The sequence below is a fragment of the Pteropus medius genome, unplaced genomic scaffold (assembly GCF_902729225.1).
Source record: "Pteropus medius unplaced genomic scaffold, Ma_sr-lr_union100, whole genome shotgun sequence".
NCBI classification, from domain to species: Eukaryota; Metazoa; Chordata; class Mammalia; order Chiroptera; family Pteropodidae; genus Pteropus; species Pteropus medius.
The window spans coordinates 10,486,840-10,510,104 of record NW_024350325.1 but is presented as its reverse complement, the minus strand read 5'-3'; the positions used below and the strand labels follow the sequence as shown (position 1 = coordinate 10,510,104).

At 37.2% G+C, this 23,265-nt stretch overlaps 1 protein-coding gene and 1 pseudogene across 5 annotated transcripts; one reads left to right on the top strand and one right to left on the bottom strand.

Moving 5' to 3' along the window:
* Positions 1-1,758: 1,758 nt before the first annotated feature.
* NEK3 (NIMA related kinase 3) lies at positions 1,759-23,060 on the top strand. 5 transcript variants are annotated; one of them, XM_039839431.1, is made up of 16 exons: positions 1,759-2,083; positions 4,178-4,348; positions 5,785-5,878; positions 5,969-6,063; positions 7,184-7,267; positions 7,820-7,887; positions 7,985-8,071; positions 10,130-10,184; positions 15,331-15,531; positions 15,928-16,000; positions 17,649-17,698; positions 20,017-20,119; positions 20,619-20,762; positions 21,024-21,158; positions 21,957-22,077; positions 22,500-23,060. In XM_039839431.1, exons 2-16 carry the CDS (start codon positions 4,232-4,234, stop codon positions 22,582-22,584), a joined length of 1,512 nt encoding a protein of 503 aa, XP_039695365.1. In that variant the 5' UTR covers positions 1,759-2,083; positions 4,178-4,231; the 3' UTR covers positions 22,585-23,060. The 5 variants fall into 5 exon arrangements, with proteins under 5 accessions (XP_039695365.1, XP_039695364.1, XP_039695361.1 ...); XM_039839430.1 differs by having other exon boundaries at positions 1,760-2,083; positions 5,966-6,063; positions 17,652-17,698; XM_039839427.1 differs by having other exon boundaries at positions 1,760-2,083; positions 5,966-6,063.
* LOC120583957 (uncharacterized) lies at positions 5,159-5,276 on the bottom strand (annotated as a pseudogene).
* Positions 23,061-23,265: the final 205 nt, after the last annotated feature.

The following is a 23,265-nucleotide window of genomic DNA, read 5'->3' as shown; positions in this document are numbered from 1 at the left end:
CTAGCTGTGGGACGTGAGGCAAGTAACTTAACCTTTCTGTACCTCGGTGATAATAACTGCACATATCTTTAGTGTTATTTTGAAGATTAAATGAGTTAATAGCTAACACTTATTTAGTCCTATTCTAAGTACTTTGTAGGTATTAATTCACTTAAAACAGTGCCTAGCCTCTAGCAACTTGTATATGTCATCAATAATAATCACATTTTATTATTTCCAATCCCTACCCAGTTCAGAGGCTTCCCTGGCTGGGATCCAAGATTGGCAATAGCTGTAGAGAAGAGGGGCCACATCTGTTCTCAATGTCCCCATTTCCCCATCCTTACCATTCTATGCTTGCTGATTGTTATGTGTTGAATTGTCACCCCAAAAGGCTGTTAGAGCCATAACCCCCAGTACCTCAGAATGTGCCTTATTTGGAAACAGAGTCATTGCAGATGTGATTAATTAAGATGGGATCATATTGGTTTAGGGCTGGCCTATCATCCAATATGCCTGGGAAGATGATGTAAAGAGACACAAAGAAAAGATGGCATTCTCCAAACCGAAGAGGACCTGGGCCCCAGCTCTGGAACAGGTCCCTCCTTCGGGCCTCAGAACCGATCCTGCCAACAGCTTTATTTTGGACTTCTAGCCTCCTGAACTGAAACAATAAATTTCTGTTGTTTAAGCCTACCAGTCTGTGGTACTTCATTATGGCAGCCCTAGCAAACTAATACACTGGTGGAACAAGGGAAGGAGTCTCTTTCATGACTGTCCACACTAAATGGAAAAGGAAAGAGGCATTTTTATTACCTTTTCCCTGATGTTGTGATGACTGTATCATTCGTGGCTGCGTTCTGTGCCCGTTTCTCAATCTGCAGGCGCAGCACTTCATGGCAACTTAAGCTGTAGCAGCATTCTGGGTATAGACACGTGCGGTGGTTCTGTTTTTTGTTCTTTATTGAAACGAGTCTCTTTCACTGTGTACAAAGAAAGCAAGTGGTGCAGGTGTTGCCAGTGCTGACCATTTGGAACATTATACGGCTACTCTTAGCACTACACTGCAGAATAATTGTACATTAAATCTGACATATTATAGTGCGTACATTTAGCACTTACAAGTTATAACCAGACATTGTTCTATGTACATATTCTAATATATAATTCTAACATATACTCTAACATACACATTCTAACATATTTAATATATTTTAATTTTCACAATAGTCCTACGCAATAGGTATTATACTTTTACATAGAGATTTTAATTACTTGCAATATTAATTTCTGATTACTGCTATAACAAATTAACACAAACTTCGTGGCTTAAAACAACACAAATTTATAACCTTCTAGAAGTCTGAAGTCTGGAATAGATCTCACTGGACTAAAAATCAACCTATCATCAGGATTGAGTTTCTTCTGGAAGCTCAAGAGGGCAATTCCTTTCTTGGCCTTTTCCAGCTTCTTGAGGACACCTGCATTCCTTAGCTGGTGGCCCTTTCCTCTCCTCCACAGTCAGATCTCACTTGTATTAGACTGCCTCTTCTGCCTCTCTTTCACCTAAAGGGCATTTGAGATTACATTGGGCCCATTGGGATTATCCAAAATAATCTCATTTTAAAGTTAGCTAGTTAGAACATTAATTCCACCTGTAAGCTTAATTCCCCTTTCCCATGTAATTTAACAAATGCACAAATTCCAGAAAGCGCGATGTGCATATTGTGGGGGGAGGGCGCGGAAAGGGTATTATTGGGGGCGGGGAGGGTATTGTTCCGCTCTCCATACTTGCCCAAGGTCACAGCCAGTAAGCTGACTGCTGTGCCCGTGAAATTTATCTACGTGGGCTGTTCGCTTAAACTGGAGACAAAACTGATGTTACTGGCGGCCACTTTCCTTCAGTACTATTGGAATTGTTCTAGAGCCCCGCGGAACAGTTTTAACACGCGCCCTTCGTAGGCCCGCCTCCTCCGCAGCCGCGCCTCCCGCCGGCCGCTGGAAGCCTCCTCGGCCCGCAACCCGACGGAAGACCCGGCGGCCCGCCCCGCGGAAGCGCGCCGGTCGCGGGGCGGAGGAGCGGCCTCCGGGCGCGGAGAGTTGGGTGAGCTGGCGGGTCCGGCGGGCGGCCTCTGGAACGCGGCTGGTGGCCGGGCGTGGGGCCTGCGGGCCGGGCGGCGCCCGCGCGGGGTAGGGGCGAGTGGGAGACTCGCTCCGGAAGCTGAAGGACCCGCGCCCCCCCGGGCGTGGCCGCGAGCCCGCAGCCCCCAGTCCCCGGGGTGCGGCGCGGGTGTGGGCCTGCCTGGCGAGCGGGGTCCCCGGGAGCAAGGATTTGGTCGCGGGTGAACTGGGTGGTTAGTCTCCCCCATGGTGGGGTCACCCCGCACGCACCTTCTCAGCCTCACCTGTATCTCACCTGTGCTCCCACTTCTGGGCATTACTTTCTCGGTGTTTGCCTAGGCATGCGAAGAGATAGTTTTGTCACATTCAGAGTATATACAAGTCTCTTACTAATCTTATGGGTGTAATATTGAGTAACAGGGCAAATGTGTCAGAGAAGATCAAATGTGGTTTTCAGCCAAGAGTGTCTGTGGTTGCTGTGTTTATTTGTTACCGTCTATTACATAGAATAAAGACCCTGAAGAAAAAAAAGAATATGAGAAAAAGGAATATGAGAAAACTTGGCCTCCTTGTTAAATCGTGTAATACCAGGGGTCACTTAGAATATGGGCAGAGAACTTTTTTCTTTCAGGTCCCTAAATATACTGAAAGACCTAACCGTTCTTGAAAGTTGTCTTGAAGACAGTGCATCTGATTTGGTTATTTGGAGAAATTATTTCTAGAGTTTCCTGATAATTCTATGATAAACAGGAATGCAAACAGTTTTACAGGTCGCGCTATGCTATAGATTTGGCTTGTGATTTTTTTTTTCTTTACCTACTCTACTCTCTATGCCTTGTAATTCCTTGTGGTGTGATTTAAAAAAACAAAACCAAAACCAAAACACTACAAGTATTGCTTCCTGAAAACCAAGTAGACTCATTCCAGTGTTTTTTCTGTAATGAAAAGAAAAACACCTTTCTAAGATTTTAATAATAATTAATAATAATAATAGCTGTCACTTATTTGGGGTCTCCTCTATACCAAAGTAATAGGAACTTTATATTTATTCTCTTATATATTAAGCAATCCAACTAGCTGCTTCATCCCGGAAGTATAGGAGACACTGAAGTTCAAAGACTCTGTGTGTTTAATATCTCTTCTTAGACCCAGTCACCTCCAACTCAACCTGCCTTTCCCCACCTCTGCCACATTACCACTGCCAGAAGAATCCAACAAAACCACACATACAGTCACTGTGCTCATACCATCATTATTAACCCACTTTATACCAGAAACCTGGGAGTCTACCTTGGCCCCTTCTCCCTGCTTGTCCCCCATAAATCTATCACCAAAAATCTTGCCAATTTTTATACCTATTTCCTGCCCATTATCTTTATCCCCATTGCCACCACCCTGTTCCGTTCCCTGCCTGACCTATTGTTGGAGTCTCCACGTTGGCCCTCCTGTCCCTCTCCTGTCCAGTCCATTCACTCTGTAGCCAGAATGAGTGAGTGTTCTAATATGCAGATATGATTGTATTGCTCTCTTGATTAAAACTCTTCAGAGACAGCCCATTGGTTACCTGGAGGATAAAATCCAGCTACCTGAACTTGGCTTACAGTGGCCTTCAGACAGGCCCTGTCTGCTTTAACCAGCCTGTTTCAGTACTCTTTCAGTTCCTTGAACTGAACACAATCTATTTTGCTCTTAAATATATGATTCCCTCTGCCTCCATCACTCTTTTCCCCCTCTGCCTAGCCGGCTTCCATTCATCCTTCAGTCTTCAGCTTAAATATTATTTTCCTAATTCCCTTAGATATTTCTGCTGTGTGCCAGCACAGCTGTTTACGTAAGACTTACCACTCCACATTTGTTGAGATCTGTGGTCCTGTCTGCATTGGGGCGTCTCTGAGGGCAGAAATGATGAGAGATTTGGGCAGGATTATAAAACCTGGCGCAGGTCCTCAGTGTCTACCTGTTGAATGATAAAGGAGTAAGTTGCTGTTGTCCTGTCGTGATGATTAGAGCTACTTTGAATTAAGTCTGCCTTTTGAAAATAAGTGTAATTCTCAAATGTTTCTGTTTTTGAATATAGTTTGGGAGAGCCCGTGTGACTGCAGGAGTGGAGCTGGCTGCGTGGGTGCCCAGCATGGACGGCTACACAGTCCTGAGAGTGATCGGGGAGGGCTCATTCGGCAGAGCCCTTTTGGTTCAGCAGGACAGCAGTAATTGGATGTTTGCCATGAAGGAAATCAGGCTTCCCAAGGTCACTGCTGAAGAAATTAGCTCATGTTGAAAGTGTACATGCAATTCGTATAGGAAGATAAGTTCTTGAGATTTAACGTGGAATTGCTTCTCAATGCAAAAGATGTAATGGGTTTATTCATTAGCTTTACAAGGTCTTGATATATCTTATGTGGTTCTTAGGATATTGTAATTAACAAAAAGGGAGAAAAATAGTCATAGGAGATGATTGCTGTTTATGTCAATGAGAATAATTTGAAATAATTTCCAGTTTCATATACGTAAGGGTGTAGGGAGTCTTTGCCAAAAACAACTCAGGTGCAATATTAATGAAAAAGGAACATAAATATATAGCGAAGAGCAAAGATCTAAAATGCTAAATTTTGGTATCAGGGAACCTATTCTGTGAATACTTTAGGTTTTATTTTCCTGTAAGCTGAGGAAGGTACTGATTTATCACTATCACTATGTACCATAGTTGTTATGTGAAAGAATCTGCCACGGAGGCTGCTTAATACTGTTTTGATCAATTTTTAAAAAATACATTTTAATAAAATTCCCAGAGTGCTATTTTTTTCACAACTGCCTTCTTGTCCTCATTTAGTGATTCTCAAACTTGAGTAGGCATCAGAATCACCTGGAGGGCCTGTTAAAACAGATTGCTGAGCCTCACCCCCCACCCCCACCCCCACCCAGTGTCTGCTTGAGGCTGTCTGGGTGGGCCTGTGAATTTGCATTTTTAACACGTTCCCATTTGGTGCTGATGTTGCTGGTCTGAGAACCCTTGTGTAGTTTCTTTTTTTAAAAAAATTTTAATTAATTAATTATTTTACATCTACAGCACTTATCTTCCTAGGTGGTCTCCCATCTAAGTACTAACCAGGCCTGACCCTGCTTAGCTTCTGAGATCAGATGGGATCGAGTGTGTTCAGAATGGTATGGCTGTAGGCCTTTGTGTAATTTCTTAATTGCAATTCAATTGAAATCATTCAGGATTTCATCCTCATAAAGTAAGTCAGGGGATAAACAGTTTTGGAAACTTACTTTGCATATGGCCTTTGTCCATCTTTGCTGCAGTAATACACCAGTATATTCTTTTTTATCTGGGCCAGTGGACTGGTAAAATGATACAGACAGTAAAAGCATGAAATCTCTCTTTTTGTTTTTAATAAGGATATACCACTGTTAACGGCATAACTCTCCAAATCAGGTTATGCTTAGGCTGATGTTACATCTATACTTGTGAGGATATAAGGGGTCAGCTTAAGCATGCAAAATATAGCTATAGTTGAAAAATCACCACATATTTTCTCTTAGAGTTTGATAAATTTAAGTTGTCTCAAGGTGCAGTGCTGTAACACTGTATCTGGCATTGAAGTATCATATAAACTATATTATTGAGCAGCTCTACTTTAAAATGAAGTATTACATTTACACTTATTTAAAATCTTCTTCTAGTCTTTCTCTGATACCCAGAATTCTAGGAGGGAGGCTATTCTGTTAGCCAAAATGAAACATCCCAATATTGTTGCTTTCAAAGAATCATTTGAAGGTAAATATGAATTCCCCCAAATATGTGCATTTCTGAATTTGATTTATGGCCACTATGCTTTCCTAAAGAGTCCTACATTTGTTTTAGCTGAAGGACATCTGTATATTGTGATGGAATATTGTGATGGAGGAGACCTCATGCAAAAGATTAAACATCAGCGAGGAAAGCTGTTTCCTGAAGATATGGTAAGAGACTGAATTACGTGGTTTCCTTCAAGATTTAGAAGCAACTTTTCTCAAAATCTGCATAAGTTTAAATAAAAGCATGATATCTGTGATTACCTGACACTAGTTAGGCCTCATTTCTGTAACTGTGCTGCTGCGTAGTATTGTCAGGATGTGGCTGCCTGGGATGTTTTTAGGAAGTAAAATAGATATATAAGTTTTTTTAAATTATCAAGGAATAAAACTTCCATGTTTAGAAGATTTCAAAGTTGTATTACTTATATTTTGTATTAGATATTTGAAATTGATTTTTGTTGTATTTGAAGTTTAGAGAGCAGATAGATTTATTTTGTATTTCTAGATTATCAGAAGAATGAAGCCCACATCTTTTTCTTAGGAGTACCTTTCTCAATCTTTTTCCTTCTAAAGTTTAGCATATTTCCTTAAGTCACTAGACTGCCTTTTTAATGGATAATTGCATACTGATATTTGAATGAATTAAACAGCTTTAATGGGGTTTGTTACAAAACTGTATTGCTATAAATATTTTTTTATTTAGCAGTTGTTTTGTTAAAAGTATAGGTTCCATAGAAAGTCAAACTTGGCTTTAAATGGATGAATCTCCATGGCAAAAAAGAAAAAAAAAAATCATTTAATTGTAGGCACCTGGAAATTCTGGGTACTGTTGACTAGGGATTTATGAACAGAATACTGACCTCAAAGGATTGTTGACAATATAATGAGATCTTTTAATGTTAATATAAGAATAATCTGAAAAAGGAAATGAAAATCTGATGTACTGGTTACACTATAAATTTGTAGCATATTCATTTCTAAATGGTAAACTATCTTTATATATGGATTTAAGAAATGGTTGAACACAAGAAAAATATAGTGCGAATTTTATTAAAATAAATTGCTATTTGGACCATACATAAGATAATAAAACATAGAATTCATAGCTTTTCTGACTTTCTCCAGGCAACACTGAATCTTAGTTGAACTATGTCATTTTTAGGAATTCCATATTTACCTATGTAAAACCCAAGTCAATTAAGACCTAGTGAGGATTCTTTGGTATTTTGGGTTAACACGAACCAGTTTTTGCATTCTTGCAGATTTTCATGCTTTTATCTTACAGATACTGAACTGGTTTACACAAATGTGCCTTGGAGTAAATCATATTCACAAGAAACATGTGTTACACAGAGATATCAAATCCAAGGTAAGTGGAATACATTTTTGGGCAAAAAACCAAAAAAAACCCCGAACTATTTCATTTAGTCTTTTTTCTATGTTATTCTGTTTCCTTTGAGATATTTTTATTTAGTTTAGAAATATTTGTCAACCTAATATTCATACTAGCCAAATAAGGTACTACCCCAGGAAAGGTCATTAAATCTCTTTAGTAGTATATGTTAATATATTCCAAGCTCTCTTAGCGACTGCTTACTAAGACTATATATTCTCAGATGGAAAACAGCTGTGACCTGGGCCTGTTACATGGAGTTATCCTGGCACAGATTCCCAGCTGGTTGATCAGGGTCTGCTGATATAATCTGAAGCTTGCTTGTTAAATTTCTAAGCAGTCATCCTAAATTCCCAGGCAGGGGGATGTGTAGCTGTCAGGAGGCTATCTTGTCTTTTTGTGTTCCATTCGGGGACTCAGCTATCAGCATCTACCCTTAATCTCCATCGTCAGCAGACTTTGAAAGACAGCTTCTCTGGAGACCTCTGCCTTATGTTTGAATGATGGAACTCTTCTTTTTTAATGCAGAATGTCTTCCTCACTCAAAATGGAAAAGTAAAACTGGGAGATTTTGGATCTGCCCGTCTTCTCTCCAAGTATGTATGTCTATCTATGGTAGTAACACTAATCAAAATCCAATATCCATTATTCAAGAATGCTCTGTACTCATTTTTTGCCTTTCTCTGTTTTTAGTCCCATGGCATTTGCTTGTACGTATGTGGGAACACCTTATTATGTGCCCCCAGAAATATGGGAAAATATGCCTTATAACAATAAAAGGTAAGTGATGTACTTATTTCGTGCAAGTATAACTGTCTAGTGATAGGCATTGTAGCCTACAAATGAAATTCGGTTTGAAATAAAATATGTGAAAGCAGTATTGAATTTAAATTCCCAGGTTTCTAGATGGAAGTCATAGTTTTCCAATGGTTTTAATCAGAATTGAGAGGAGCTAGATGTAAATGCTGAAAGAAAGGCATTTCTGATCATTTCTAGTGTGAATTATATCACTGGTTCTCCAACTTTGCTGTTCCTACTTTTAAAAATCCCAATGTGCAGGTTGCAAGCATAACAATTAAATAAGAATGTCTGGGTGGGAAGCAGGCCATCATTAATTTTCCAGAATCACCATGTGATTCCAACATGCAGCAAAATTCAGGAATCACTGGACTGTGTCACCGAGTTAGCATTTCCAGGACTAGATAACAAGCACTTGACTGATAGGTTAATTGATTACAAGGAGACAGTATGAAGACTTTATGATTTAAAACAAATTTTTTTCTGAATATAAGTAATATGTGGCCATTAAACAAGTGGGTGGATAGGAAGGATTAGAAATATAGAGATGTATAAGAAAGGAAATGGCAATCACCCACTTTTTCGCAACTATTAATTACATTTTAGTGTTTTTTTCATCTATTCATCCCCCCACCAAAACCTAGTTTTGTACTCTCTATATAATTTAGTATCTTGCTTTTTTTTTCACTTTATGTTACATCATATTCATTTTCCCCCATATGCAAACTCATCATAAATATTATTAATGGTTGCATAATATTTTACTACACGGCTCTTTCAAAATTTACTTAACATTCCTGTGTTGTTTCCAGTTTTCAATGTCATAAACAGTGCTGTGATTAATACACCTTTTGTGCATAAATATGTCATTGTTTTGTATCATATTCTTGGCATAGATTCAGAGAAGTAGCAACACCAAAAGGCTCTTGTTACCTTCTATCAAGTTGCTTTCTGGAAAGAGTATGATAATCCATACTAAATAGTTTCCTTAAGAGTAAAATTGACTGAGTTGGGGACAAAACATCTATAAAGGGACTAACTAGGACAGTTGGGAAATTTTCAGTTTGACAAAAATATTAAAAATATTATTGAATTTAGGTTTAATTTCTTGAATTTGATAATGATAGTGTTTATGAGGGAAAATGTCTTTGCTCTTACAAGATACATACTGACATGTTTAGGGGTGGAGTGTTTGATATCTGCAATTTTTTCCCAGGAGGTTCAGATATAAATGGAGGAGGGAAACAGCACATAAACATGGCAGATGTTAACAGTGGGAAACTAGAAAGGAGCATGTGGGTGCTTATAACTTTTCTGTAGGTTTCAAACTTTAAAAAAATTAAAATTTGGGGGAAACAGTTGATTAAAACCATTAAAATTTGAGTATCATCTAGAAAAAGTCTGGAGGATGACAGCTAGGAGGTGTGGATGATGGAGATGCTTAACATGAACAAGGGTGAGTGTCCTGGGCACACTGTAGACATAATGTTTGAAGAGCTCTTTTGTGGAAGAATGGGTAGTCATCTCTTCGTTTTGGAATGGAGAGCTAATAGAGTGGAGAGAGTCCCCAGAAGACACATTTTGGCTTATGATAAAGAAGAACGCTGTGCCTTAGAGCCCTCCAACAGGGCTGTAGACTGTGCCTGAGGTAGCTTGCTGGCCATCAGGAGATGTGATCAAAGGCCTGGTGTTGTGCACGGATGGTCTGGGTGGAAGCTGCACTGGAGGACTTCTGAAGTCTTTTTTCCAACTATGATAATCAGAGTCCATAAAGATTCCCTTTTGCACCAAATGCTACTGAAGTGACAGCCGAACCAGTCTGATTTGGACGGGTCGGGGTTAGGAAGCAGAGAGTTTATTGTGAACATTACTGTTAGTAATTAAGTATTAGACCAAAATTACCATATGTTTTATTTTAATAGTTAGGAATTACTTGTAATATCTGTTCTTATTAAAGTTAATTTTTCATTTTTCATATTAGAAAGTATATATATTTTCATATAATAACTCATAACTCACATTGCTTCTTTATGCTTCCAGTGACATCTGGTCCTTGGGTTGTATTCTGTATGAGCTCTGTACCCTGAAGCATCCAGTAAGTATGGTGGGCAAAATGGAAAGGCAGCCTCTCATTGCGTCTGCAATAGGAAGTTTGCTTCCCTAGGATGAATTAATTATAAAAGTTTTCATATGTTTCCATTGTTATCATCTTTGCTTGAGCCACTTTTGTGGCAGATACCAATAGGGAATTTACATTCTTTAGTGTTTTATAGCTTCCCTCCCCTTCCCTTCCCCACTTTTTTGCTATTCTTATTTTTTTGGAAATATATATATATGTATAACCTAAAATTTGCCATTTTAACCATTTTTAAGTATACAATTCAGTAGCATTAATTACTTCACAATATTGTGCAACCATCACTACTGCCTATTTACAAAACTTTCCCTTCACAGGTACACAATCTCTGTACCTGAAGCCCCCTCCTCTCAGGCTTGGTAACCTCTAATCCACTTTCTGTCTCTATGAATTTCCATAGTCTAGATATTTTATATAAATGGAATTGTACAACATTTTTTCTTTTGGTTTGGCTTACTTCACGTAGCGTAAGGTTTTCAAGGTTCATCCATAGCATATGTCAGAATTTTGTGCCTTTTCATGACTGAATAATATTCTATTGTGTGTTTATACCATGTGTTTATCTATTCATCTGCTGATGAACGTTTAGGGGGTTTCCACCTGTGGCCACTGTGAATCATGCTGCTGTGAACATGAGTGTACCAATATCTTTGGAATCCCTGTTTTCATTTGTTTGGGCTATATACCTAGCAGTGGAACCGCTCGGTCATGAGGAACCACCAAACTGTTTTCCAGAGTGGCAGCACTATTTTTACCTTTTTGCAGTTAGTTTTCACTTATGTGAGTTTCTTCTCTAACTGAATTATTATGAGAAAACAGACTCAACCCTATTATATTGTATATTTTCTCAAGATATTTTAAGAAATAATTTAACCAAAAGAGGTGAAATAATTTGTCCTGCTTGCTCAGCAGTTGTTTATTACACAGAATTAGCAGTCATAGCTCTGATTCCTATTAGGTCTTAGCTTTGCATAGAAATAAATTCTGTTCTTTGGGCACAGATTAACACTTGGTTCTAGCAAGCATTTTTACAGATGTGGTTGAGAGCACGTAGAGCTCATGAGTGACTATATGAGAAAAATTCTTCACCAGCACTAGATGAAAGTAACTCAGACTGAGGGCACTGTTAATGAAAGGTTGTCTTCCCTGAATATAAGTGGCTTATAAGGCCAGCTGCATAATGAGAACAACTTGGGAAACTTTAAAAAATGCTGATGCCTAGGCCACACCAGACTAATTGAATTAAAATTTCTGAAAGTGTTGAGCATTAGTGGTTTTTTGTTTGTTCTAATGTTTTTATAGAGAATTAATTATATTTAATCTTGGATTATTTCATAAATTTTTTTCTTGGACTACATTGCTTAAAGTGATTACTCATGTCATATTGAAAGAACAAGTTGTTTTTCCCCTAATCATTTTGCAGAAGCATATGAATTGTTTCAGTAAAGGCTAGACTATTAATTTTCTTTTGTCATGTTTTTTCAATGCATTTCAGCTTCTGAATTTGGCATAAATAACTCATTGCTTGAAGTTTATTTTCTCTGTTTATCACTAGAATAGTTTATTGACTAGTAACTAAAATTTAAAAAAATTTTTTGGCCCCTAATTTGAATCATAAGTTTGAGTTATTTGATTTTTCCTCATGGTTTAAAGTATATTAATTGCCGTTTCATTTTTAACCTCTATAATGGGTATTCTAGTCTCTGTACTTATATTTTTTAAAAAATTTTAATTAGTTTCAAGTATATAGTCCATTGGTTAAATATCTGTATAGTTAGTAAGATGATCTCCCAATTGCTTCCTCCCTCCGCTGACCCTCCACCTAGCCAACGTATTAATGCTAACTGCATTCCCTATGCCGTGCTCCCCATCCCCGTGACCATCCATCAGCTACTAATTTGTACTTATTTAAGCCTTCACCCTATTTTCCCAGCTCCCCAAACCCCTTCCCTTCTGTCCATCATCAAATTGTCCACTATATTTGTGAGGCTGTTTTTGATTAATTTGTTCTTTTTATTCTTTAGATTCTGCATATAAGTGAAATCATATGATATTTCTCTTTCTCTGTCTGACTTAAATACCTTCTAGGTTCATCACAGCAATATCTTTTTCCAGTCCCTCACTTTTCATATGTAGGGGTCTTGTTTTCTTATCCTTTCAGCCATTCCATCTTTAGGTCAGAGCACTTAATTTTTTTCCATTTAAGGTACTTATTGATAGGAATATAGTTGTTACCATTCTTTATTCTTGTTTTTGATACATGTTTTTCTTCTTAAAAAAGTCTCTTCAACATTTCCTGAAATTCTGGCTTGGTGGCGTTAAATTCCTTTAGTTTATTTTTGCCTGGGAAGCTCTTTATCTGTCCTTCAACTCTAAATGATAGCTTTGCTGGATAAGTTATTCTTGGTTGTATATCCTGGGCTTCATCTCGTTGAATATCTTTTGCCAAGCCTTTCTGTCCTGCATAGTCTCTCTTGAGAAATCAGCTGCCAGTCGTATGGGTGTTCCCTTATATGTAATTATTTTTCTTTCTCTAGCTGCTTTTAAAATTCTTTCTTTGTATTTAACCTTTGGCATTTTAATTATCATGTGTCTTGGTGTGGGCCTCTTTGGATCCCTGATTTTTGGAATTCTCTCAGCATCCTGGGGTTTTATGTCCATTTCCTTCAGCAGGTTAGGGAAGTTTTCCATCATTATTTCTTCAAACAGCTGTTCAACATCTTGATTTTCTTCACTTATGCCGAGCAGACGAATATTTGGAGCCTTAATAGTGTCCTATATCCTCCTTAAATCATCTTTATAGTCTTGGCATCTTTTGTCTTGCCATTCTTATTGAGTGTCCTGATTGGCTTTTCTATCCTCTAGATAGAGCATGTGATCTTCTTCTTTATTCACTTTGTTTATTCCATTTAATATACTTCTCATCTCAGATAATGTGTTCTTCACTTCAGACTGGTTCCCTTTTATAATCTCCATTTCCATTTTTATGTTTTTTACCTCTTTGTTGAAGTTCTCACTGAATTTATCTACACTTCCCAAGTGTTCATTGAGCATCTTTATAACCCGTGTTTTGAACTCTGCATCTGTTAGATTATTTAACTCCATTATATCTGGATCTCTGTTATCTTCTCTCATATGATTTCTGCATCTTTGTCTTCCCATTTTGGCTGCCTTTTCATGTCTGTTTCCATATACTAAGCAAAGCTCCTAAGTCTCCCGGTCTTATTAGTGTGGATTTGTGAAGTAGGTGTCCGGTGGCACAGTTCTGAGAGGGGTCCAGCTGCAGGTCAAATTTAGCCCAAGCCTCTGCCCCTTTGGGGCCACCTGTTAAGATTCAGCAAGCAATCCACAGATGCTGTGCGTATAGTTGCCTCAAAAGGCTGCACCAGAAACCGAGGCCAGCTGTCACCAGTGTGAGTCTAGGCAGTGCTCAGCAAGGAGCACCTGACTCGCTAAGGATATACCTGGATGTGGCTTGGGGGTGGACAAGTTGGGGAGGCAGAGTTTGAGGGAATCCTCTGAGCTGAACAACTTCTGTGATCCAGTTTGATGACGTCACTGCTATGGCGGCGCTGTGTCTGGCACACTGGTAGTGGGGAGGGTTCAACAGGGAACAACGGATACCACTGGCACTTCTGTACAGAGTGAGTCTTGCCTCAGCCCTCACTCTGACAATGTCTCCCTGTAAATCCCTCATGCCCGCTATGCACAGCCGAATGGGCACTGGTGCTCAGAGCGAGCAGGTCCGTCACTGCGAAAATCCGCTTGTGGACGCGGCCCCTTTAAGTGGTGTTTGGCGTTTGCTGCTGCCGCCGTCTCACTCAGCCGCTTGGGACCGGACAGCCCCACGTCCTCGCCCCGTCCTACCTTCTGCTGTTACAGGGTGATTTCTTGGATTTCTCCCTAGTTGTATGGCTTGTTTATCTAGATCCCAGATGATTTTTCCTTGCTGCTGCTCCTTATTTCCGTCACAACTTTGATTTGGTTGCCAGGGGATGAACAGAGCCTCTATCATCTATGCCATTTTTTCCTCCTCCCATTAGTGTTTTTAAAGCAGGTGATTCTAATGTGAAGCCCAGGTGGAAAACCACTGTTGTATACAAATAAAATTATTTGAAAATTCCAATATTTTATGATTATATTCTTTATTTCCCCAATTTTGTCTTTTTCTTAAACTTTAATATGCATGTTTTTATTTTTTGTAGCAATAATAAATGTTTATGGGTATAGTGCCCTGAATATTTGACACAGTCTGTTCTGTTGTCTGCTTTAAGGCAAAAGTAGTTCTCAAGCCGTTAGGAAATGCAGAAAAACTCAGTAAAATGGTTAAAAAGCCTGAGGGAGGGAAAGCAGATTCTATCTTATTTTTCATTACCTGAATTTTTCCTTTGTTATATGTTGAGTTTTCTTTTTCTATATCTTCATTCAAATATTTTATTAATAGGATAATGCACTTCCAAGGCAGAATGCTAACATATTCTTACATACGTATTATCAAGGCTGACATCTAATGTTAATTCTCCTATTGTACAGTGAAAACTTTTTAAATGTTATTCTGATATGTCATTTTTATATCTCGTTCTGTTGTCAGATTTTAATAGCTACCTTGATAACATGGAAAGGCAAAAAGGATTTTGCAGTACATGTTTAAAACTGGAAAAGTTTAGTGCGTATTACCAGGAAGCAGGCCTGGGGATTTCTGGGGAGGAGTGAAGCAAACCAGTACTATACTTATTATAAGCCCTTAGTGTCATTTGACTTTTTAAAAAGTCATGTATGTATTACTTTGATTTTAAAAATATATTTAAAATGTGTATCTGAAAAAACATTGATTATAAGTAATAAAGTACCCAAAGCCGGCATTAATGGTGAGACTTTCTCTGGATGGGGAAGTATTTTTCATTCCTTATGTTATTTTTTCTCTTGAACCATAATAAGATTTTGAATAGTATCGGAAAGACTTTTCTTTCTCTAGGAAGAAAAATGACCAGGCAGCATTTTTTACATTTATATATTTATAGAATTAAAATAATTCATATGAATTTAGTTCTAATGGTATTTTCTTATTTTCATTCTCCTCCCTTGTATCTTCTTTACTTTTTAGTTTCAGGCAAATAGTTGGAAAAGTCTTATCCTCAAAATATGTCAGGGGTTTGTGAGCCCACTGCCATCTCATTATTCCTATGAGCTTCAGCATCTAATCAAGCAGATGTTTAAAAGGAATCCTTCCCATCGTCCCTCAGCGACCACACTTCTCTCTAGAGGCACTTTAGCTCGGCTTATCCAGAAGTGCTTAACACCTGAGGTATGCTATGTGGAATTGACTGTGAACAGTTTTCACGTGTATGATAAAACAGTTTGTTATCTTTTAAACAGTTACATGTTATACATGCTTATAAAAACTCAAATAGTGCAGAAGTAAATAAAAAACATAAAAAGTTAAAACTTCTTTTCTTTCCTTTTCTCCCTTCCACAATGCTATTCCCCAAATATGATCACAAGTACAGTTTTGCATAGTCTTTCATATCTTCTTTTAGATATGTGTAAGTATCTGCCTGTGTGTCAATATTATATGTATTTTTAAATGACATTTTTACTGTTCAACTTTCAGTATTGTTGGGAAGAATTTTGAAAAATGACATGGCAGTGTCTAAAGAAAAGTATGTTTCGCACCTTTAGATTCTCTGCTTTAAATTTTCAGATCATCACAGAATATGGCGAGCAGGTTTTAGAAGAAACCAAAAAATCTAAACATAGTACACTAAGAAAAAAGGGTAAGAATTTTAGAAAGTTTATTTTTTACTAAACAGTCCTTTTAAATGTAGTATACCAAAAAAGAAAAACGTAATTTCTAGTTATTAGAGAGGTTTTTCAGAGATACTCCTCAAATCAACAATTTTTTTTTGTTACCTAAGACATAATTCCATAGCAAATCTTATACATGTAATTTGCCAGAATCGAAAAGCCTAGTTTGGAGATTTTAGTGATATAAAGATTCTCTGTTTCGTTATTACTACCATGTTTACTCTGGCTTCTGTGGGCTAGTCTAGGAATCCAGCCATGAAAATATAATGTTAATCTTATAGGAAATTTTATCCCCAGGTTTCTAAAGAACCATTTTGTAAACAAATTCTTAAAGACAGAGCCTTTATAAAAGTTAGAACTGTTAACATAATAGCTGCACAAAATTTTCATACATCTGTTGTCAATCCTCAGCAAATTGCAAATTTAATTTACTGTCTCTGGAAATTGCTATCTCTCAATTTTTTCAAAGCCATTTTTGTTCCTTTTCATTTGTCATCAGTGACTCAGATCTTCCATCTGAAGAGATCTAACAAAGTATATATGACCAGAATAAAAGACAAGAGTTAAGACATAGAGAAGGTCATCCACTGCAGGGACATGTTGTAAAACCTCCAGTTTGGTGGCTCATTGTCTCAGGGTTATATACTACAAAAGAAAAACTTTGACAACTACTGTTTTTAGAGTTAAATTTTAAATGTTATTTTTGTAATGTAAACCCTTCTAGTCATGTAAACTCTTCAGTCTTCATCCTTTTTCTCCATGACTTAAGAGGTTGCCAGTAATCTTTGTTTCAGCAGTTTGTTTTAGTGTACATTTTAAGGTATTGTTATTATGTAGCTTTTGTTCATATCCCAGAGTGGTAGGAAATTATTTTTTAAATGCCAGGCAGCAACAACAACTAAAGCGTCTAAGAAAAGTTTCAAGATAGTTTGGAAAAGTGTAGTTTTACAATTTCTAAAAAGAAGTAAACCAGTGGAAAGGTGCCACCACGTTGGGGCCGTGTGTCTGGTGGCATCAACATCTAGTCTATAGACAGCGAGACGAAAACATGATAGCTATGTGAGGGCAGGGACCGTGTCTCATTTGCTCACCTTTGTATCTTCAGTACTTGTCATCGTAGATGCTCAAATTGCAAGCTTCTAAAATGTGGAATGAATGAGAACAAGGACTGTAGGCCTCTGCTAAAGGAAAATCAGGCAGGAGCCATCCTTACCAAAGGGATCTGTTGTCTGAGTACTGTCTGACTGCTGCTGATCCCTTGTGATGGACGCCTGTTCCACCTATCACAGCTGTCAGCAAAAGCAGACTCCATAGCTAGCTTGCGCTGAAAGTGATAATGACTTCAGTATGCAGAGTATCTTACCTCCTAGAGTCTAAGTGAGTTAGCATAAGTAAACAGATGTCAGCTTTCAGATTACGTTAGGAATAAAACAGCTGAGGTATATTACTAGGTGGTTAAAGCTTGGTCTCACTAGTCAGGCTAATGCTTTGGTTCTTTGACTTTAAAAACTTCATGTGTCTTCATTTGTCTCTTAAGCTTTATGCACATCACATTAGCAGCTTAAAAATGTGAGCCTTTCTGTGCTTTCTCTTTTTACCTTCTCTTTTCTCTTTAAGCAGACCCCAGCAGAATCAGGATTGCTTTGGAAAAGGAAGCAAGGACAATGGTAAATGCTTTAAAATTAAATTTATGAAACAACTATTTCCTAGGTACTGGTGTCGTTAGGTGTTATGGAATATTTGGAAGACTGTGATGTAACCTGGTCCCTCCAGTTTAATAGTTTTTCATCATTAGGCATGTTAAGTAATTGGTAGCTGTTCTGTACTGCCAGTGAGCCACTTTAGATCACCATTTGTTTTTTTCATTTTTAATTATTGGTGACAAGTGGTTTTAATATAAATGTGAGAGAACTTTGTTCAGCTTTCAGTCATGAAAATCTCATTTTAGCCTGACTTTTGATGTGTTTTTTATTGTGGTGAAATATATATAACAAAATTTACCATGTTAGCCATTTCTGTGGTATTATATATACAATTCAGTGGTATTAATTGCCCTAACCCTTCACAAAATTGTGTAACCATCACTACTGTTTCCAATACTTTTTCATCATTCCAAACAGAAACTCCGTACACATTAAACTGTAACTCTCCATTCTTCCCTCACCTCCACACCCACCCCAGTCTCTGGTAACCTCTTTTCTACTCTCTGTCTCTAGGAGATAATTTACCTATTCTAGATATTTCATATAAGTGGAATCATACAATATTTTTCCTTTTGTGTCTGGCTTGTTTTGCTTTGGTTAATATTTTCAAGGTTCATCCACATTATGGTATGTATCAGAATTTCCTTCCTTTTTATTTAGGTCACTATTTTGATATTGACATCTTTCTGTTTAAAAAATTTTAGTGCCTCCCGTTATCCCATGTATTGACTACATTTTTCAGCCTGGCCTTCAAAGTCCTACTCGTTGTTTAGCCCTAGACAGCTGTGAATACTTCTGCACTAAAGCAGCAATAAAGTTAGGCTTAGTAACAGCCTATATACTTCCTAGTGTTGTCCCAGCTCTTTCATTAAATTGTGTCCTATTGATGTTTTTTTCTTTCTTCAGCATTTTAATCAATCTTTAAACATAAAAAGGAAAGGATGTACTAACAAATTATTCTATTTGTGGAACGTACTAGTAATTTGTAAATTTTTGAATGAATCTTAGGTTGTAAATAAATAGCAATATCCCACCATAATTATGTTGCTGTAAATGGAATATATCCTGCCTCTGTACTTTTTTTTCTTTGTATGGTAATATTTTTTCCAGCTTCATTGAGGTGTACTTTACATGCATAAAATTTACTCATTTTTAGTATACAGTTTGATGAATTTTGGTAATTTTATAGTCATATAACCACTGCCACAATTAAGATTAGAAATTCCATGCCCCTAAAAAGTTTTCTACTGGCCCCTTGTAGCCAATCTCGACTCCCATCCCAGGCTGCCCCTACTGTGATTTTAATACCACCTAGAGTAGATATCAGTCGGTGTGTTTTCACATGATGAAAAGGGTACGATATGTAAACAGAATGGGGAAAGAGGCAACAAAGTAAGTTAGGTAACAGAAGAGTTGAGGGAGGAAAGGAGTCCTGGGCAGGCCCACAGGTGTGATGGGCATCTAGGCAGAGCTGAGTGATGCTGGGCTCGGAGTGGTGTTGGAAGCTGGTGTCTGTGTAGGGCAGTGACTCTGAGCTGGAGAGAAGTTGGGAATCCCCCAGGAGCTTTTCAGAATTGCTTATCACAGCCACCCCTCCAAGATTTCGATGTCTTTGTCTACTGGGGGGACCTTTGAAATCATGCCCCCTGGATATGTGGGGAAAGAAGTTTGAGAACCATTGTATAGAAACAAGTAAACAATGTGCCAGCTATAGCCTACTGTTTAATTTATTGATTCATTTAACAAATCATTGAGAAACTATGTGTTGGAGATTATCAAGGCACTGGATATATATTCCTTCTCAAAATACATGCAGATTTAAAGACTAGATAGATACACTTAATGAAATCAAGAGCTTAGATATTTAGAAAAATACTGAATTAAGTGGGAACATTTTGTCCATATATAACAACTTTATAAAATATCTCATTTTGATATTTTCAGCATGAAAAGCCCAGTATAGCAAACCATATTGAAATTTTTTATTACTTATTTCCTCTATAAAGACCTCTCAAATATCTTTGTTGTTTTTATATATCCTCTACATAATTGCCAGGATTAATATTAACAGCTAGTAATGTATATAACTATTAATATACAAAAATGAATGTGTATGATTTTTAATATATATGTAATATGGCTATTAATATATAGGGTTCTATGGATATTAATTTTTAGTTCATTAATCTTTATTTAAAATTAAAATATCTGACTTTGCATAGTTTACTTTTTTTGTAGCAATTCATGCATTATTAAAAGTGTATTTTTACTCTCTTTTAAAGCAAAGGGAAGAGCAAGACAGAAAGTGTAGCCACGCTGATTTAGAAAGTATTAATAAAAATTCAGTTGAAAGTGCATTGAGGAGAGTAAGCAGAGAAGAGAAAGGTAAGTTACTCAAATTCTAATCATTGAATAAGTCAGGGGTTGGGGAGTATAGAGGGAATACCAGTTTTTACATTACTAGGTTGTAGGTGTCACAAACAAGTGGACAGGTGGATTTTTGTTTGCTTATCCTGTAATTTATTTATTTTAGGAATATTTTATCTACCCATAAAAAAGTTGAGAATATTATTTATTAATAAGAGCCTTTAGAAAAACTAGTATTTGTTACGCTCCCCACCATAAAAGCATGGCATTCAGTGCGTATCTAGGTATGTTAAGTATATACTTACTTTTTAAAATTCACCTTAATGATTTGTGTTGCCTTTTCATCTGAATTTATTTTTCATTTCATTTCCTTTGCTACTTAGACTTGAAGAAGATTGTTGTTAGAGCTGAGTTTGAAAGAAAAGAATTACTTCTGTGTTAGATAAATACTATATGGATATAGATGGAATAAATAAAAGAATATGCTCAGCAATCTTTTTTTATATTTTAAAACCAGATAATAAATCAGTCCATCCGAAGAAAGTCAGTTCACCAAGTCCTCTCCGGCGACAGTGGGAAAAAAACATATCCAATACAGCACTTACAGCTTTGGAAAATGCATCTATACTCACCTCCAGTTTAACGGGAGAGGACGATAGAGGTTAGCAGTCAGATTGAATACTGCTATTACAGAACATTTCTAATGGTGATTTAATGGGCTAGAGAGTTTTTCTTTTTTTTTTTTTAAATGTCGCTCTGTGAAGGATATTTGGTATCACACATTAGAGCACTGCTCAGCCAGTTGAGTGAAATAGATTTTAGTAGAGAGTAAAATGTAATTAATTTGCTTGAAATATGATCTGGAAAATATGTGCTAAAAATCTTTCTTATTTTGCCCTCATTTTTCTCTTTTCACAACTAGGTGGTTCTGTAATAAAGTACAGTGGAAATAATACCCGTAGGCAGTGGCTCAAAGAGACTCCTGAAACCTTGTTGAACATCCTGCAGAATGCTGATCTCAGCTCGGCGTTTCAGACATACACAATATATAGACCAGGTGATTCATGTCTGTTATGTAGCCGTGGATACCCTTTGACTTTTAAAAAATGGTGGTGAAATATATACATAACATAACATATACATAAATATACATAACAAACTTTACCATTTTGACCATTTTTAAGTGTACAGTTCAGGGGCATTAAGTACATTCATATTGTTGTGCAGTCATCACCACCATCCGTCTCCAGAACTTTCCCCATCTTTCAAAACTGAAACTCTGTACTCATTAAACAATAACTCCCCATTGCCCCCTCCCAGAAAACCTTTGATTTTAAAGTTATAGATAACTCAGAGCATTGTACTTTTAGGTTTTCTTGAATCTTTTCTAGCTAGTCTTAAACTATAATTAAAATTTCCCATAGAGCTGTAGTACTTCTATTTGCCCATTTGTTTGCTTATTTTAATAATCATATGACTATTTTCTTTGAAGAGTAGCCCATTTTTCCTATGCAAATACACTAGGGACTTTACAGTTCAGACTTCAGCACAATAAAAAACTGTAATCTGATATCCAAAGATAACTTTTAATGCTTTAATAAATGAGGTTTTTAATTGTATTCTGAAATTTTGCTTTTTAAGAAAGGCATATTTTTAAATTTAATACACATACCAATGCTTACTAGGCCTGTTTTATTCCAGAAATCATGCTGGGTAATGTGGAGAGGCATGCAAACGACATAGAGAACATAGCATAGTCCTCAGCCAGCAAGCATTTGGGGGTTTTTGTCCAACGTGTATGAAATAAGTAAATACTGTTTAAATTAGCATGATATCTGTTCATATTCCTCTGAAGGTTCAGAAGGGTTCTTGAAAGGCCCCCTGACTGAAGAAGCATTAGACAATGTTGATGGAGGTTACGATTCTGTCATTTTGGATCCAGAGAGACTTGAACCTGGAGTGAATGAGGAGGACACGTACGTCTTGATGTACCTAGAAAGCTTTAGTTGTGTCTTTGTGTAATTTAAATTATACCTTAATAATTTCAAGCTTAATAGGAGCTGGTTATATTATTTTATATCATAAATGAATATTTACATCTTGATTTTGTCTGAGATAGGTAATGCATAATGATAATTACAGAATTCCTAACTGAGCCATGTGTTTATAATCATTCAGCTTGGGCTTATTTTTTAATATATTAGATTTTACATTGAAAAAATTATAGACAGTGAAATAAGTGATCTTTTGAAAGAGCTGACAGTTTTTTCTCTGTTCAGTTGCCTTATGGAGCTCACTTTTCAAAAATGTAAATATTATTGTGGTGGTGTTCTGCTTTGAACAAATACTTACCATGCCCCTAACATGGAGGCTTAACATCTACATTGTTTTTTCACAGGGACTTTGAGGAGGAAGATGACAGCCTTGACTGGGTGTCAGAACTGAAGCACCGAGCTGGCTGGCAAGGAGCGTCTGATGGCTAATACCCAAGGAAATGTTTCTTAGTCACATCGAATAGATGTTTAAGTGAGGAACTAATATTAGCTCACAGGATGTATATTTTCCCTTGGAAACAGGGGAAAACTGTGAATATTTAAATTTATTCCTGATTAATATTACGAGGTTAAAAAAATCTACAACTCTTGTGAGTTGTTGAATTCAATGGAAAAGGTGTAGCATAATGGGTGTGAGCTTTGTGGGCTTTGCATCAGAACAGAAATTGGATGCTACTTCTTACTGTTTGTGTAATTGTGGGAAATTAACTCTTCGAGTCTGGATTTGCTCAGCTATAACATGAGGATGATAATGCCTACCTCATAGGGATGCTGACCGTAGAGCATGACAGCAGTCCCTAATGTTATTTTTTGTGTTGTTAGGATTTGTGTTTATTACTGTGTAACTCTTTTTACATTTCCTACAAATTTGAGGATCTAAATATATTTAATTATAATGTGTGCAATTTTTTAATGATATGTGCAGTTTTTCATTGGTCACTGGGTAGTGATCAATGGTCTTCAATGATCTTCACCGACTACTAGCTGTCCTTAAATATAGACCCTCCTAGGATACACAAAAGAGCCCAGGTCAGAGGATCTACCATGGGAAGAGTGAGGTAGCCTCTATATCTTGTCAGAAGGTGTCAGTCCTGTACATGAGAAAGGAAT

Bases quoted from the DNA above. Each gene is read 5' to 3' on its own strand.
- NEK3 (XM_039839427.1), top strand. From the start codon at position 4,232: ATGGACGGCTACACAGTCCTGAGAGTGATCGGGGAGGGCTCATTCGGC. The intron at 5,879-5,965 runs GTAAATATGAAT...CATTTGTTTTAG, and splicing joins TTTCAAAGAATCATTTGAAG to CTGAAGGACATCTGTATATT. The intron at 22,078-22,499 runs GTACGTCTTGAT...GTTTTTTCACAG, and splicing joins GGAGTGAATGAGGAGGACAC to GGACTTTGAGGAGGAAGATG.